The following is an 18578-nucleotide window of genomic DNA, read 5'->3' as shown; positions in this document are numbered from 1 at the left end:
CCATGAAAGTGTACACAATTCATCATGGAGACACAGATACTATTCATCTTAAAGCCATGAAAGTGTACACAATTCATCATGGTGACACAGATACTATTAATCTTAGAGCCATGAAAGTGTACACAATTCATCACGGTGACACAGATACTATTAATCTTAGAGCCATGAAAGTGTACACAATTCATCATGGTGACACAGATACTATTAATCTTAGAGCCATGAAAGTGTACACAATTCATCATGGTGACACAGATACTATTAATCTTAGAGCCATGAAAGTGTACACAATTCATCACGGTGACACAGATACTATTAATCTTAGAGCCATGAAAGTGTACACAATTCATCATGGTGACACAGATACTATTCATCTTAAAGCCATGAAAGTGTACACAATTCATTATGGTGACACAGACACTATTAATCTTATAGCCATGAAAGTGTACACAATTCATCATGGAGACACAGATACTATTAATCTTAGAGCCATGAAAGTGTACACAATTCATCATGGTGACACAGATACTATTAATCTTAGAGCCATGAAAGTGTACACAATTCATCATGGAGACACAGATATTATTCATCTTAAAGCCATGAAAGTGTACACAATTCATCATGGAGACACAGATACTATTAATCTTAGAGTCGTGAAAGTGTATACAATTCATCATGGTGACACAGATACTATTCATCTTAGAGCCATGAAATTGTACACAATTCATCACGGTGACACAGATACTATTCATCTTAGAGCCATGAAATTGTACACAATTCATCACGGAGACACAGATACTATTCATCTTAGAGCCATGAAAGTGTACACAATTCATCACGGCGACACAGATACTATTAATCTTAGAGCCATGAAAGTGTACACAATTCATCACGGTGACACAGATACTATTCATCCTAGAGCCATGAAAGTGTACACAATTCATCACGGTGACAGATACTATTCATCTTAGAGCCATGAAAGTGTACACAATTCATCACGGCGACACAGATACTATTCATCTTAGAGCCATGAAAGTGTACACAATTCATCACGGCGACACAGATGCTATTCATCTTATAGCCATGAAAGTGTACACAATTCATCACGGTGACACAGATACTATTCATCTTAGAGCCATGAAAGTGTACACAATTCATCACGGTGACACAGATGCTATTCATCTTAGAGCCATGAAAGTGTACACAATTCATCACGGCGACACAGATACTATTCATCTTAAAGCCATGAAAGTGTACACAATTCATCATGGTGACACAGATACTATTAATCTTATAGCCATGAAAGTGTACTCAATTCATCACGGTGACACAGATACTATTCATCTTAGAGCCATGAAAGTGTACACAATTCATCACGGTGACACAGATACTATTAATCTTAGAGCCATGAAAGTGTACACAATTCATCATGGTCATCAGTAGACAATAAGAGACCATTACAGTGAGTTTTAAGTTTATCATGGTCATTAATAGATATTCAGAGACCATTACAGTGAGTTTTAAGTTTATCATGGTCATCAATAGATAATCAGAGACCATTACAGTGAGTATTAAGTTTATCATGGTCATCAGAGACCATTACAGTGAGTTTTATCATGGTCATCAGTAGATAATCAGAGACAATTACAGTGACTTTTAAAGATTTGTTTCTTTTGTACATATTTTGAAACTTTCTTTTTACACTTTCTTATACAAAACCTTGCTAGGAAAATGAAGTAAACAAATTAGGTAGAAACATTATATTTGATAGGCATATTACCTGTAATATTCATATAACCTGAATATATTTTCAGGCATTTCATTATCAGTTTTTAAAATTGTTCACACATTGATATCCTGATTTAGCAAATACCATTTCAAGATGACAAGTGAAATTTGGTATGTATTCATGCATAGATGACCTATATAGATCTACATTACATTTTTATAATTTCTAAAAAAGTTCTGTAGTTTTATACTTTTTACATCAGTGGGGCATGCACACTTTACAAACACAAATCTCAGATCTAATTCACAGTATTAAAATGCAGTGACTAGTCTGATGTTTGATAATGTTTTCATACTTGAAATGAGAAGCCCATTAAACTGCTACTGAATGGACAGAGTTTTAACTTGTCATGGGGGAAAAAGATCTCTTATAAATGTATTTGAAATGTGCAAATAAAATTTTGCTTTCTTGAAATATTTTTTTATTATATGTCATGTATTTGTCATTTTCATTAAAGAACATCTTTGTCTTAATAAAGTTTAGTTGACAGAGAAAGCCTTTTGAATCCTCAGTAACAAAAATTTATATTGTATAATATATAAACCTTTTTTTATTTCAGAAATTTAATGTCCAACCCCTTCTCCTGTAACTGTCATCTTGGATGGTTCTCCAAATGGCTTCAGAACAAAAATGTTCTTGTAGGAAGTCCAACCTGTTACTCCCCCATCACTCTTCGAGACAAACCTCTGATGGATGTCAAACCTCAGGACTTTGTCTGTGCCGGTAAGCTGCAAAACAGACATACAGCCAGTCTATGAATAAAACAGACGTACAGCCAGTCTGTGAATAAAACAGACATACAGCCAGTCTATGAATAAAACAGACGTACAGCCAGTCTATGCCTATGAATCAAAATGAGACTCAACTGTAGCTGTTTAAACTCCTATCCATTTATCCAGTCTTATTGTTAATCAGGTTAATTTAGCATTTCAGTTTGTGTTCCGACCATTTGTGAAATTGCCAGCACAAACAGCAGTTGTCTTCCTTGGGCAGATCAGAAGTGTCTTTGGCATCTTGGGAGATCAGGATAGAAAAGTTAAAATGTTTCAAACATCTTGTAGATCAAGAAGAAAACAGCAATTGAATATTCTGAAGCAATTTTAATTTTATTCCTACAAAGTTTAAAATGAGGTCTTATTACCATTTTATAATGATGATACAAAATCAGGATTTGATTCAGAAGATATCATAATAATACTTCTCTTCTTTTATATGCTGACATAGAAAAGAAAAATGTTGAACCTGGAAAACTCTAAGCTCATATTTTGTTGAATATAGTTTGTAACAAAGTAACACATTTGGAGATTTATTCCTGTAGATAAATCACAAGGTCAGAGTACATTCAAAACAGAATGTTGCGGCCCACACACTGTTAGACACACACACTTACCATTTCATGTAGTTATTGATAGGCCCACATGTTTAATATTTTATGTGGTTACCATGAGGCCCACACACTTGCTATTTCATGTGTTTACTTAATGAACATATACACTTTACATTTCATGTTGTTAGTGATAGGTCCAATATTGGTCCAAACACTTACCATTTCATTTTGTTACCAATAGGCCGACACACTTACCATTTCATTTGGTTACTGATATAACCACACACTTATCATTTCATGTCATTACCAATAGGCCCACACACATACCATTTCATTTGGTTACCAATAGGCCACACACTTACCATTTCATTTGGTTACTGAATGGACCACACACATACCATTTCATTTGGTTACCTATAGGCCACACACTTACCATTTCATTTGGTTACTGATAGGACCACACACTTACCATTTCATGTCATTACCAATAGGCCCACACACTTACCATTTCATTTGGTTACCAATAGGCCACACACTTACCATTTCATTTGGTTACTGATAGGCCCACACACTTACCAGTTCATTTGGTTACTGATAGGCCAACACAATTACCATTTCATTTGGTTACTGATAAGACCACACACTTACCATTTCATTTGGTTACTGATAGGACCACACACTTACCATTTCATGTCATTACCAATAGGCCCACACACATACCATTTCATTTGGTTACCAATAGGCCACACACTTATCATTTCATTTGGTTACTGATAGGCCCACACACTTACCAGTTCATTTGGTTACTGATAGGCCAACACAATTACCATTTCATTTGGTTACTGATAGGACCACACACTTACCATTTCATTTGGTTACTGATAGGACCACACACTTACCATTTCATTTGGCTAATGATAGGACCACACACTTACCATTTCATGTCATTACCAACAGGCCCACACACTTATCATTTCATGTGTTTACTGATAGGACCATACACTTACTATTTCATGCCATTTCCAATAGGCCCACACACATAACCGTTTCATGTGTTTACTGATGGGACCACACACTTACCATTTCATGCCTTTACCAATAGGCCCACACACTTAACATTTCATTTGGTTACCAATAGGACCACCCACTTACCATTTCATGCCATTACCAATAGGACCACACACTTACCATTTCATGCCGTTACCAATAGGCCCACACACTTACCATTTCATGCCATTACCAATAAGCCCATACACTTACCATTTCATGCCATTACCAATATACACACACTTACCATTTCATGTGGTTACTGATACTTTTATTCTGCAATTCTCATGGGTGTAGTCTGTGCGAATGACATTACCTTTTTTGCACTCACCATGCCCCCTATCCCCCCCATTCTGAGTAACATGTGTTTCCTGACTTTTTATTGCATTCTTTCTCTTCTTTATTTAGCACTACACCTCTGGCAACTCTGATTTCATGCAATTTACATCGTTCATACTTTTTACATTTTTATACTTCTTACACACTTCTTGCACATTACAGTGTTTGCATATATAATTAAAACTGAGGAATTAGGTTCTAAATTATAGCTAACAATCAAGATAAATTAATTCACATTTTTCAAGTTATTATTCTTTTTATTTAATACTTTTCTCTCTTTTCAGAAAATAATGAAATTGGTTGCAACATTGGAATTCCTGCTTGTTGCACAGATACATTGACAGGTATATCTCTCAACAGACACATTCTTAGAAATCCAAATCTGTAGACAGTTTAGATGAATCATGCATACTCTTTTAGGATTCATACCTGACTTTTTGGGATTCGTTTCTGATTATAGAGTTTATAGTAGTATCCATATATACTCTTTTACTATTCATACCTGATTATGGAGTTTAGAGTAATCATGCATACTCTAGAATCCTTACCCCATTATAGAGTTTGGAGTAATCATGCATAATCTAGGATTCTTACCCCATTATAGAGCTTAGAGTAATCATGCATACTCTAGGATTCTTACCCCATTTAGAGTTTAGAGTAATCATGCATACTCTAGGATTCTTACCCCATTATAGAGTTTAGAGTAATCATGCATACTCTAGGATTCTTACCCCATTATAGAGTTTGAGTAATCATGCATACTCTAGGATTCTTACCCCATTATAGAGTTTAGAGTAACCATGCATACTCATTTAGGATTCATACTGGATTATAGAGTTTAGAGTGTTAGCATATGCATACATATTCTTTAGGATTCATACTTGATTATAGAGTTTAGAGTACTTATACACACTCTTTAGGATTCATACCTTATCATGGAGTTAGGAGTTAGGATTCATACCTGATCATGGAGTTTAGAGTTAGGATTCATACCTGATCATGGAGTTTAGAGTTAGGATTCATACCTGATCATGGAGTTTAGAGTTAGGATTCATACCTGATCATGGAGTTTAGAGTTAGGATTCATATCTGATCATGGAGTTTAGAGTTAGGATTCATACCTGATCATGGAGTTTAGAGTTAGGATTCATACCTGATCATGGAGTTTAGAGTTAGGACTCATACCTGATTACAGAGTTTAAGTAATTTTAACATTAACATGATTTAAGATGAAATACACACTAGATTATATTTCTCGCTTGTATATTATGACTTGTGAAAAACTTGAAGCCATATTGTAATTATTATTTCTATCTTAGAACTTATGACTTGTTACACCAGAAGCCAGAGTAGATTGATTTAGAAGGTAATAAAGCAAAAATAATATTTATTTATGTGTAAAATGGAGGGAATGACTGAATGACTTGAAAGCAAAAATATCTGCTTGTACATTCTTGATATAGTATTCAAGAAGAAAATTTTGATTTTTTTTCCTCCTTCCAATTGATGGGAAAATATTTAGTTTCTTCATAGACAGGGACATGTTGGCTGGTGTAATATTGTGAACTTGTGGGTGCCACAGGAAGTCAGTCTACACACAATACCCAGTACATCTAGTATATTTACAATGCCCAGTACATCTATAATGTTTACAATTCATTAAAATGTTATGTTTGCCTTCTTTATCTGCTCTCAAATTGAGTTCATTTCCAGGGACAGATAGATGCATGATTGCAGATTGAAACTCTCTATGTACTTGTTTGTAGATCCCGTAATTGAAAGCAACTGTGACCCACGAGCTTACTGCCCTCCAATGTGTACATGTACAGGGACAGTGGTCAGATGCAGTCGACAAGACCTTACAAGTATACCTCAAAACATCCCTAGTGATACAACTGAACTGTAAGTAGATATTGCTCTAAATGCTTTAGTGTGAATAAAATTGTTGAGCTTAATTCCTGCAATGTTTTGCTTTTAAACCAAACATAACCTTCCTCTGAAATTAGGATTCCCAGTCTATTAAATTGTTCCATGTGAATTCGTTCAGCATTAATGTTGTCTAGCTTTTGTGTCTTTACAGGAATAAGTTTCTTGTGATAATCAAAGTTTTACTTTGTAGAGTATAAATGATGAGTCAATCATTACCAAATATTATGCTGCTTTTGTTGATTGATTTTGGTGGCACCACATGTTTTATCTTACACAACATGTGACATTAATAAATGGACCATTACTGGGGAAGGCACCAACAAAATGTCCAAGGCATTAAGAAACAGGGCATGAATAGTGACACTACCAAGATAATGAAAAGGACATAAACAGAGCATGACTGGTGGTGAAGGCACTGACAAAATGTCTGTGGGATTAGAAAACAGAACATGACTGGTGTAGGTACCAATAAAATGGCCAGGACATTAAGAAACAGGGCATGACAAGGGAAAACACCAACAAAGTGTACATAATATGAAGAAAGAGAACATGACATGGGACACCACCAACAACATTAAGAAACAGAGCATGACTGGTGAAGGTACCAAGAAAATGGGCATTAAGAAACAGGGCATGACTGGTGAAGGTACCAACAAAATTAGCATTAAGAAAAAGGGCATGACTCGTGAAGGCACCAACAAAATGGGCATTAAGAAACAGGGCATGACTGGTGAAGGTACCAAGAAAATGGGCATTAAGAAACCGGGCATGACTGGTGAAGGTACCAACAAAATTAGCATTAAGAAAAAGGGCATGACTGGTGAAGGCACCAACAAAATGGGCATTAAGAAACAGGGCATGACTGGTGAAGGTACCAAGAAAATGGGCATTAAGAAACAGGGCATGACTGGTGAAGGTACCAACAAAATTAGCATTAAGAAAAAGGACATGATTGGTGAAGGTACCAACAAAATGGGCATTAAGAAACAGGGCATGACTAGTGACAGCAAAACACGCAGAGGATCTGTAGAATTCTGGGACTGAATCACAAAATATAATACTTCATCTTGATGATGACTTTCACAATGACCAATTTTTTCAGGACTCTATAACTGCAAACTTTGCCATCTTTATGTCGTCTCTATGGTTGTGTCAGATCACACGTGCCTCCATGTATCCAACCACCCCAGAATCTAGCCCACTGTTTTGAATCGATGAGAGATTCACTACTTCTGCAAAGTAAAATTTTGCTTTGACTTAAAAACAAAAACAATTATTCCTCTATTGAATTTATTTTTATATTATTTTCTCCTGCTGCTGCTGCTTTCTGCCTTTTGATGCATTGTAAAGTTTATGTTAAATAATTTTAGTACCTTTTTAAAACCATTATAATTCATTTGTAAATTGAAATAAAAAATGAGTTTTATAGTTTAGTTATTATTTACTTCTTGCTTAACATTCCATTTTTAAAGATCATTTTACACATTGATTATTTTATCAGATAACACTGGAATTGTTTAAGTTTTACATTATTTCAGAAACTAGATTTTCTTTATAATTACAGCAATAATATGTGTTTTAAACAAATAAAGAATTACCATTGGCTATCACATTTGAAGAGGTCTCTCATCTGCATAAAAATACCATTTACAACTTTTTTATTATGCATTCCTTAAATGATGGAAATTTAGAGGTTTCATCAGCACTTGCTTTTTTATACAAATTTTCTTACCGTATATACTTGCTTATAAATTGAGTCAAACTGCAAACAACAAAGATTCTGATCTGCCATAGTATAATGCACCTGGAGATCAGGTTCTATCTTGTTTGTTCTATCGACTACTCCTAACAAACTGCACAGACTCAGATCTGCTGGTGCATTATGTACTGGCAAATCTGGGTCTGTGCAGTTTGCGGTTGTACTCATAAGTGAATATATATGGTATATTCATAAGCATGTTTATTCTGGACTTTATATGTATACTTATCGACTACATCACACCTCATTCTTCTTCTCATTACAGACTTAAATTTTGAAAATTTGTTTGGAAATAATAGTTTTACAAAATGGCCCAGACCAGAAATAATTTCCACAGGGAGGAATTTCTAGGTGCCAGTTTTATTTCTTGCTTTCCTGCTTTTTCCAATATGTTTGCAGCATATACCTATATCGTTTGCCTATTTCAGTTATCTTGATGCTAACCAGATTGCCAATTTGTCCACAGAAATAGTCCACTTGACTCAGCTTAAGCGATTGTAAGTAAAGCATTATGACTAATTACTTGTGTCTTGGTCTTCCATATCCATCATCCATATATATATATGATCATGAACTGTATATTAGTATCATTCCAAAAATTTAATTAAAATTTGACAATTTCATATAAGTGTGTGACAGTAGAGCACATAAAAATGGACCACCTTTTAAATGAGGTAACCTCATTCTGAGGTATTTTATATATAATATTACAGTTAAATAATGAAATGCGGTTAATGACATACCTGTCTTATAAATGGACTGCTTTATACATAGGTGCCTATAGTGAGTGAGGACTGTATGAATCTCTTGTAAAATTTAGCTAAGTTATACACATGCAATGTCATATTTAACAAGCATATAAGTGCAGCAGTTAATGATGATATTTGAAATGAACTATTTACTACCCAGTAGTAAAGGATAAAATATTGAAATAGCAAAGCTCCCACAAACAAATAGGCACATTATTGTCTTTTTGAATCTGTTGCCTTTTTTGTGCCAGTGTCCTACTTGCTTCTTTCATGGCCTTGGAATATGTGGTCACTTGCTAACTGGCATTTCTTGTACAGACCATTTAATCTACTGGTTTATGCACCTAAATATGAGAGTGACCAAGTGGGCTTGATTCCAAATCACAACAGTTAGATTTTGTATCCCCCTCCCATTACATTTGGGGCCCAGTCTGACTCATGGCAGTAGTGGTAGAGAAGAAAATGTTTTGACCACTAAGCCTAGCTGACCTTTTCGTCTAATGGTATGAGTTCTTGACAGAGACAGATGAACCTGGGTTCAGTTTTTGACCATAAGAGTTAGACTTTTAATTTTCTTCTGGTACACTTCTCATATTTTGAATTTTTCTTGTTTTTGTCTTTTCTACATGTGCAAAATTATTCATAAATTCTAGAATATATTTTTCTCAACCAGAAATAACTGGGTCACTTCACTTTGTTGAAAGAACCTTGACATAAATAAAAGAGAAATTGTATTTGCTGACATTGGTGCCTGGAACGGTACTTTATTATATTGTAGAAACAAATGTGAGCAACAAAATTAAAATATTCCTAGGACTAAAGGCGATTTCATAGTCATTTTATAGATAAAAATGTAAATAATGAATAATAGGTACTTGTTACATATAAGGTCAAAACTTTAAAAAGTGGGCTTTGACATCAAGTATATCCTAGATATGGTAATGGTAATATAGTTATGCTTTTAAATTATGGTACAAAATTAAGATGATTTATCAGATAATTGTCTTATTGCTGTTTTTTTTTTAAAGTATGGGTGTTTTCCCTTTAGGATTATTTACTATTGCCTTAATATCAGTGTCTTCCAATACATTTTCCAACTATTGCTATGTAGAATGGAAATATATATTGTGTGAAAAATATTTCTTATTCAAATTTATGAAAATGTGTTTTTCTTTATTTCAGAGATTTGAGTAATAACAAACTGGTCAGCTTGCAACCTTATATATTTGCAAATCTGACAGAGTTATCTACCCTGTAAGTTTGTTTTTGCTTTATAGACATCCTTTTGTGCTATTTTTTTTATAAATATTAATTAAATTTTAGAATTTGTTATGTCACATATCATAAAACAGATAATTGATACTCCGTCCTGTTTGAAATAATAAGTTGTTGGGTCATTAAATATATTTTCCTCTTATAAGAGTTTTACCTTATTTTGGTACTAATGTTTGATTTATTTTACAATAAAACAAATTACATGTATTTGCAAAAATAAAGAGAAAATATCTGGAACAATTTTTTAAAATACTGATTTGTATCAGTTTAAAAAATATTATCATTAGTCTTCAAGGCTTTTCTTGACAAGTGAGTGTTGTTTGGTGTTTTCTATTGATGCCCATTTATTATTAACTGTGTAATCTTTTTTTCAGGATACTGAGTTATAATTCTCTTCAGTGTGTTGCTGACACAAGCTTTGCTGGCCTTCGCAATCTGAGGATTTTGTAAGTGTTCTATCTAGAAGATATCTGTTTTATTTCTTCCTCACCTATAATTGATTAGCAGATATAACTGCAAATGTCATGTTGGATCAGCTGGACCTTTTTCACATCCAAAAGGAGTCTTTTGCATTCTGTAATTTTATTATACGAAACAAATCCATGAAGGATTCTTTAGCCATGAAATAGCTTGAAATGTTTTGCAATTTCTACTTTTCCATTTTTGGAACTGAACTATTTAATTGGCACTATATTGTTTGGATTGTCTCTATCTGCCATTAAAACCCAGTAAATACATTCATTCCTATCTGCTTTTTTATGTATGTAACATATTTATTTACAGGTCCCTCCATGGGAATGACATGTCCTCTATCCCCTATGGTGCCTTCAAGGATTTGGTTGCATTGACTCACATGTAAGTTGATATTGTATTACATTTCTGCCATTGTGATGTGTTGTTGACCAAATGTTTTTCAAACTTAGTTTCTCTTTGAACAAGTACAGGTTGACAAATTAGATTGACTTATTGTATGGAAAGTTATTCCAAGTAATTTCTTTTGTACAGTACTTACTGCCTATTAAAATATTCATTACAATGGAGTTCCAGTTACAAGGCAGATATATGAATTCCTGTTTGTTCAGTCATAGTAAAATTATATGCATAAATTACTTCATTATAAGGCATTCTCACTATAAGGCAGCATACTTTATGGCTTTCATGGAAATCATCACAATGAGGGAGGACTGCATAATATACTCCATTTTTTATAAGTTGGTCTCAAAAAATTATTATTATTATTATTATTATAAGGCCATATACTTTATAATTTCCATGGACATCAAAATAATGAAGGAGTACTGCATAATGTACTCCATTTTAAGACAGTATACTCTACAGCTCCGATGGATATCATTATAATGAAGGAGTACTGTAAAGCATACTTCATTATAAGTTCTAACACTATAAAGCAGTATACTTTACTGCTTCCATGGACAGTTTGAAAAGGACTACTGTATAAAATACTTCATTATAAGGCAATGTCACTATATGACATTATACATTATGGCTTCCATTATACATTATGGCTTCCATGGACATCAGTATAATGAGAGAATACTGTATCATGTACTTCATTAAAAGGCATTCTCACTATAAGGCAATATACATTATGGCTTCCATGAACATCATTATAATGAGTGAATACTGTATCATGTACTTCATTAAAAGGCAATCTCACTATAAGGCAATATACTTTATGGTTGTCATGGAAATCATTATAATGAGGGAATACTGTATCATATACTTCATTATAAGGCATTCTCACTATAAGGCAATATACTTTATGGTTGTCATGGACATCATTATAATGAGAGAATACTGTATCATGTACTTCATTATAAGGCAATCTCACTATAAGGCAATATACTTTATGGTTGTCATGGACATCATTATGATGAGGGAATACTTTATCATGACTTCATTATAAGGCAATCTCACTATAAGGCAATATACTCTATGGTTGTCATGGACATCATTATAATGAGGGAATACTGTATCATGTACTTCATTATAAGGCATTCTTACTATAAGGCAATATACTTTATGGTTGTCATGGACATCAATATAATGAGAGAATAATGCATCATGTACTTCATTATAAGGCATTCTGTTTTATGGCTTCCATGGATAGCTTCATAATACAGGACTTCTGTATCATGTACTTCATTATAAGGCAGTCTTACTATAAGGCAATATACTTTATGGCTTCTGTGGACAGCTTTTTACAATGAGGGATTGTTGTACAAGTGTTTTCTTTAGGCAAAACAGTGTAGTATTTCCCTTATATGGAAACTATTGATCTTATTAAATTTGATTTAAACTGAAGATTTTCCTGTCTTCTGTTCCCAAAAATTTCAAAAATTGTTATTAGTGATTTTTGGTTTGGATATTTTACCTTTATGTTACAGTCAGTGCATAAGAGTAAGCAATCCATACATTTTTAATCTTGTTTCTATTTCAAAATATTGTCTTTACACAATTAGTAGCAAAAGAACAGTCATTAAAATAATTTGGTAGGTCAAAACTTTAAAAAATATTTTTTAAATCAATGAATTTTTCAGTATTATGTAACATTTGTGTATTTCAGAGCACTGGGTGGGAACCCTCTGTACTGTGACTGCGAGCTGAAGTGGCTGTCTGACTGGATAAAGAAGGACTTTGTCGAGTCTGGGATTGCAGCCTGTCATGGTCCACCAGCCATGGCCAATAAACTGATTCTCACCACTTCCTCATACAACTTCCAGTGCACAGGTATTGTCTCACACTGACTATTGCCTCACACGAGTATTGTCTCACAATGAGTATTGTTTCATTGAGTATTGTCTAACACTGAGTATTGCCTCGCAGTGAGTATTGTCTCACACTAGATACTGTCTCACACTAAATATTGTCCAGTAGACTTACCATTATAGGAAATAAAGTTCATAATATAAAAATGAGTGTTGCCAGTTGTGTCAGTTGGATTTGTGTTGCAAATTTACCTTGGTCAATTGAAGTGATAGCATGAATGAAACTGTAGTCTGAATGTTTATGTCTAGAAAAAAGAATTTCACCTGGTACTTGTGAAACCTTTTAGAAGGTACAACATTGATTTATTTATTTCAGGAGAAGGAGATCCAAAGTAATGTATCAAAAATGTAAAGTAAATGGAGAATACCTGCTTGAACTTCAATGTCGGTTACTTACAAATTTTGTTGAAGTGTAACATCAATTTTTTGAATTCCTGTTAATTGTTATAAACTTGTCTATATATTTGAGTTCAGGTGAAAAATACGATAAAATTCTGTTTTTTTTCTCACACAGTTGGTACATTACCTATACAATGTTAGCAGTTTATTAGTTTTCAACATGTCGGCACATTAACATATCATTTTCTGTGAATTTGATTTGGTCAAATAAGCCATGAAATCCTTGTGCTGTCTTATCATTATTGGTTAGCTGCATAAACATGCAGAGCCTGTGCAGAGAAACTTACAGCAACTGATTGTAATATAAATAGTCTTCTTTACACTGCTGCTAACACAAGTATGAATCTTGCACCCCCTCCTAGGACAAGCATGGTTTCAATGTCAGACTGTAGAAGTTATTACACTCACCACTCTTATGAAGAGAATGTCTCACAACTGACAATCTGACAAAAAGTTATCCAAGCACAGCATTCTTCCATCATATCAAATAATGTAAATATCCAGTCACAAAAACATTAATTGTAGGAATGACTACAAAATTGGAAATCAAAGAATCCGAACCATCATTATCCTCCATTTTCAGCAACAATTGCTGTTGTTGTACAATTTCTGCCTCCAATAATCATCCCTCAGACAAATATCCAACAACTGGAGTGCTGTTTCTCTGCAGCATCCAATACTGAATCTGTGGTCAATGTCCATGGTTGAATTGACACACTTTCAGTGGAAATATAAAGTCTCTCATAATCTATGGCATGTCAACTATTTCACCTATTTGACTGAGTGAAGTTATGTGACATCACACAGGAATTTCTATTTGAAATCAAGTCTTGAAAATTGATTTTGTCCATGTCAGATGTTCTATTGATTAGAAGGACAATTGCTTTTTTAACTGTAATTTTAAAAAAAGATCTTTTAAATGTTACCAGTTATCAGATTGTGTATTATTTCTTCAGCTTGTGTCTGTGGCAATATTTTCACATGCAAAACTTAAAAGGCGCAGTATCTGAACCAGAATTAATTAAAATGCCAAAATCATTTTTTTTATATATAGGCATTTTACACTCAGAATAAAAAGTATGTGTTAAACAGAATCTATCTCAAAAGGGTAATGATTTAATATCAAATTTTTGAAACTCTGAATTATTTCAGGTTTTGCTTGCCAAGGCTTGCAAAAACTGGTAATTATGGAATTGAGATCCAGTTTATGCATCACTTATGTTATCAGAGAACCAGTGAAAATACGTGTGTACATGCAACCATGTATGTATTTTTGATTATAGGAGAAGGGGATCCCAGTATCCTGTCCAAGTGTAACATTTGTTACCAGAACCCCTGTGAGAACAGTGGCAAATGTCACTTATTGGATTTCAAAGAGTTTCGTTGTGAGTGTACTCCTGGTTTCCATGGTAAACGTTGTGAGGAGGAAATCAATGCTTGCTTTGGAAATCCCTGTATGAATGATGGGAAATGTGCTGTCATGGACCATGGACGTTTCCAGTAAGTAGCAGTATACCATGCTGCATTTATACACACCGTCCTTTCATGCAAGGCATTTAATTAGGATGCTAAGCACCAAAATGGATATGGGGTTTATAAGTAATTTAATTAGGATGCTAAGCACCAAAATGGATATGGGATTTGTAAGGCATTTAATTAGGATGCTAAGCACCAAAATGGATATGGGATTTGTAAAGCATTTAATTAGGATGCTATTAATGAATATGGGATTTGTAAGGCATTTAATTAGGATGCAATGCACCAAAATGGATATGGGATTTATAAGGCATTTAATTAGGATGCTAAACACCAAATTGGATATGGGATTTATAAGGCATTTAATTAAGATGTTTAGCACCAATGGATATGGGATTTATAAGGCATTTAATTAGGATGCTAAGCACCAAAATGGATATGGGATTTGTAAGGCATTTAATTAGGATGCTAAGCACCAAAATGGATATGGGATTTATAAGGCATTTAATTAGGATGCTAAACACCAAATTGGATATGTGATTTATAAGGCATTTAATTAAGATGTTTAGCACCAATGGATATGGGATTTATAAGGCATTTAATTAGGATGCTAAGCAGCAAAACGAATATGGAATTTTTAAGGCATTTAATTAGGATGCTAAGCACCAAAATGGATATGGGATTTATAAGGCATTTAATTAAGATGTTTAGCACCAATGGATATGGGATTTATAAGGCATTTAAATAGGATGCTAAGCACCAAAATGGATATGGAGTTTGTAAGGCATTTAATTAGGATGCTAAGCACCAAAATGAATATGGAATTTGTAAGGCATTTAATTAGGATGCGAAACACAAAATTGGATATGTAATTTGTAAGGCATTTAAATAGGATGCTAAGCACCAAAATGGATATGGGATTTATAAGGCATTTAATTAAGATGTTTAGCACCAATGGTTATGGGATTTATAAGGCATTTAATTAGGATGCTAAACACCAAAATGGATATGGGATTTATAAGGCATTTAATTAGGATGCTAAGCACCAAAATGGATATGGGATTTATAAGGCATTTAATTAGGATGCTAAGCACCAAAATGGATATGGGATTTGTAAGGCATTTAATTAAGATGCTAAGCACCAAAAGGGATATGGGATTTATAAGGCATTTAATTAACATGTTTAGCACCAATGGATATGGAATTTATAAGACATTTAATTAGGATCCTAACCACCAAAATGAATCCAGGATTCATAAATCGGTATCTATAAAGGATATTATTTCAAAGTTGCATTCTCAACAGTGAAAACTGCTAATTTATAGTTCACTGAAACACTGAGTATCTAACAGACTGGATTAGAGGATTGTACATGCCCCATTAATCGACTGTCTCAACAAATGAGACTACCATCTATAAAATTCATGCAGTCTAGAATAGCAAAATCAAAATTTAATGCCATAACCAATAAGAAAATTGGTATTTTGCTACCTTCCATTAGAATAGGAGAACAAAAGAATTATTTTCTCAACTTGCCTATAAGTTGTGTCGAACTGCAAGCAATACAGATGCTGATCTGCTGTCAAAAATACACAGGCAGATTTTGGTCTGTGTTGTTTGTTTTACCAATTACTTTTAGCAAACTGCATAGATCCAGATCAGTCAGAACATTTTATACAGCAGATCTGGTTTGTGCAGTTTTCAATTGGATCAGATTTATAAGCAGGTACACATGGCATTATAAGACATTAATGCATTTATTAATATATATTTGCAAGTTAACCATTTTGTAGACTCATGATTGTTACAAACCAAAGATTTCAAGGCATACCAATGATTATTTATTGAAGGCAGTAGGGCCTCCTCATTTTTGAATTGAAATATGAAAGGAAATGACATCTTTTGCAAAGCATTACAATTATAGGAATTCACACTATGTATTTTTGTTAACTAATGATTGTATTTTTTCTTAGGTGTACTTGTTTACCTGGTTTCAAAGGTGACAGGTGTGAAATCAATATAGATGATTGTGGGCAACATCAGTGTGAGAATAATGCCACTTGTGTGGATGGAGTCCAGACTTACACCTGCCATTGTCCACTTGGTTTTACAGGTAACAATTAAATACATAATTTATGCTACTTACTATTTTTCTTATCCTTAACCCTCTATAAATATTAAAGGCCAAAAGTTTTCAGCAATTTAATTCTGGGCAGGTTGTAATAAATGTATAATTAGATTCATGTAAAGAGTTTAATATAACTTGATTGATTTGTAAATATTTTTGAGGTTTGTCATATTACCAAACATCATGAATAAATTGGATTTTTTTAGAAGCAAATTTCATCAAAAGCACTAAATGTTGATTCAGCGATAGCTCAACTCATTTTAGGAGAGAGAGAGAGAGAGAGAGAGAGAGAAAAAGAGAAAGAGAGAGAATGAGTTCGCTATCACATTGCTTTAAATTTCCATGCAACTTGAATTAGGTTACATTAGGCTTAGAGAGTTGTAACACTATATACAGACTCTATCAAAGTAGTCTTATAATCTATATTTATGTTACTTCACACACTAAATACTTGCCTTGAACATAAATTATAATTATGTCAGTTATTGATATACTAAATTTGCTAGACATGTAAAAATTTCTCTATTTGCAGGTAAAAAATGTGAACACAAGATCCAGTTTTGTAAAGGGGAGTATAACTACTGTGAGAATAATGCCAAATGTGTTGCCATGGATGCAGATTACAGGTAAACAGCCATGTAGTCATCTTTGATTTGCTAAATAATTACTGTAAATTATGAAATGCTATCCAGTACAATATTGTTGCAGATTAAACTAGGACACTAATCTGAACTGAAATGTTATGCTTGCTGACATCATGTGATTAAAATACAGTTAGAATGTAAATATCAATGTCTAATTAGATAGACTTCTCAAAGTTAGTAAGCAGGGTTAGGTGCCAGTCGACACAATTGCTGAGCATGATATTATGCTAACAATATGATAATAATGAGTTTCAAAGTGTGATATTATGCTAACAATATAATAATAATGAGTTTCAAAGTGTGATATTATGCTAACAATATGATAATGATGAGTTTCAAAGTGTGATATTATGCTAACAATATGTAAGAGTTTAACATTGTTTTTTCTGAGTTTATCATGGTATAAACTGTCAGTTGCCAATTCACACAGCAAATAACACCCGAAGGGCATTATGTAAGCTGTGTGAGTTGGCAGCTGACAGTTTATACCACGATAAACTCAGAAAAAACAACGTTAAACTCTTATAATTGAAATTTCAATTCTTTATGTTATGTTGTTTGCATCATTAAAAAATAGAAATCTTAATTGAGCGTAATAATACATGTTTGGGGTTTTCTGTTTCGTAGCTATTTATAGCACTTGGGATTGTCCAGCTTTATCGTAATAAGGTCATCATAATACCAGTCCTTCAACCAATGGAAGCCAAATTTATTCAATTATTTTTAAAATAAATGTAAGAATGTTGTTTTCCTTTAATGCTTACTTCGTGTCTGCCTTCACTGGCAGTGTTTATCTTATGCTGTACACGTGACTCTATTTATAGAAGTGGAAAAGTAGTTCTCCTTACAGTTCATACAGAAATGAACGCAATTCATTTTGATCACCTGGTAACATTCTGACCAATGGAAATGTTACTTTCCTGTACCAGCT

At 33.5% G+C, this 18578-nt stretch overlaps 1 protein-coding gene across 3 annotated transcripts in view; it reads left to right on the top strand.

Moving 5' to 3' along the window:
• LOC149794941 (slit homolog 2 protein-like) overlaps window positions 1-18578 on the top strand; it is a 239835-nt gene that overhangs the window by 202612 nt on the left and 18645 nt on the right. For all 3 annotated transcript variants that reach the window (XM_089964604.1, XM_089964605.1, XM_089964603.1), the window contains 11 exons: window positions 2346-2509; window positions 4784-4843; window positions 6266-6401; window positions 8616-8684; window positions 10119-10190; window positions 10586-10657; window positions 10995-11066; window positions 12799-12962; window positions 14683-14899; window positions 16849-16988; window positions 17536-17629. In XM_089964604.1, coding sequence (XP_089820730.1) covers window positions 2346-2509; window positions 4784-4843; window positions 6266-6401; window positions 8616-8684; window positions 10119-10190; window positions 10586-10657; window positions 10995-11066; window positions 12799-12962; window positions 14683-14899; window positions 16849-16988; window positions 17536-17629 — 1260 coding nt within the window. The remainder of the gene's footprint in view (window positions 1-2345; window positions 2510-4783; window positions 4844-6265; window positions 6402-8615; window positions 8685-10118; window positions 10191-10585; window positions 10658-10994; window positions 11067-12798; window positions 12963-14682; window positions 14900-16848; window positions 16989-17535; window positions 17630-18578) is intronic.

The sequence above is a fragment of the Sinohyriopsis cumingii genome, chromosome 7, assembly GCF_028554795.1.
Source record: "Sinohyriopsis cumingii isolate HCF-2022 chromosome 7, ASM2855479v2, whole genome shotgun sequence".
Classification (NCBI taxonomy): Eukaryota; Metazoa; Mollusca; class Bivalvia; order Unionida; family Unionidae; genus Sinohyriopsis; species Sinohyriopsis cumingii.
Note: the sequence above shows the minus strand (reverse complement) of the source record. Positions and strands in the feature narration are given on the sequence as shown.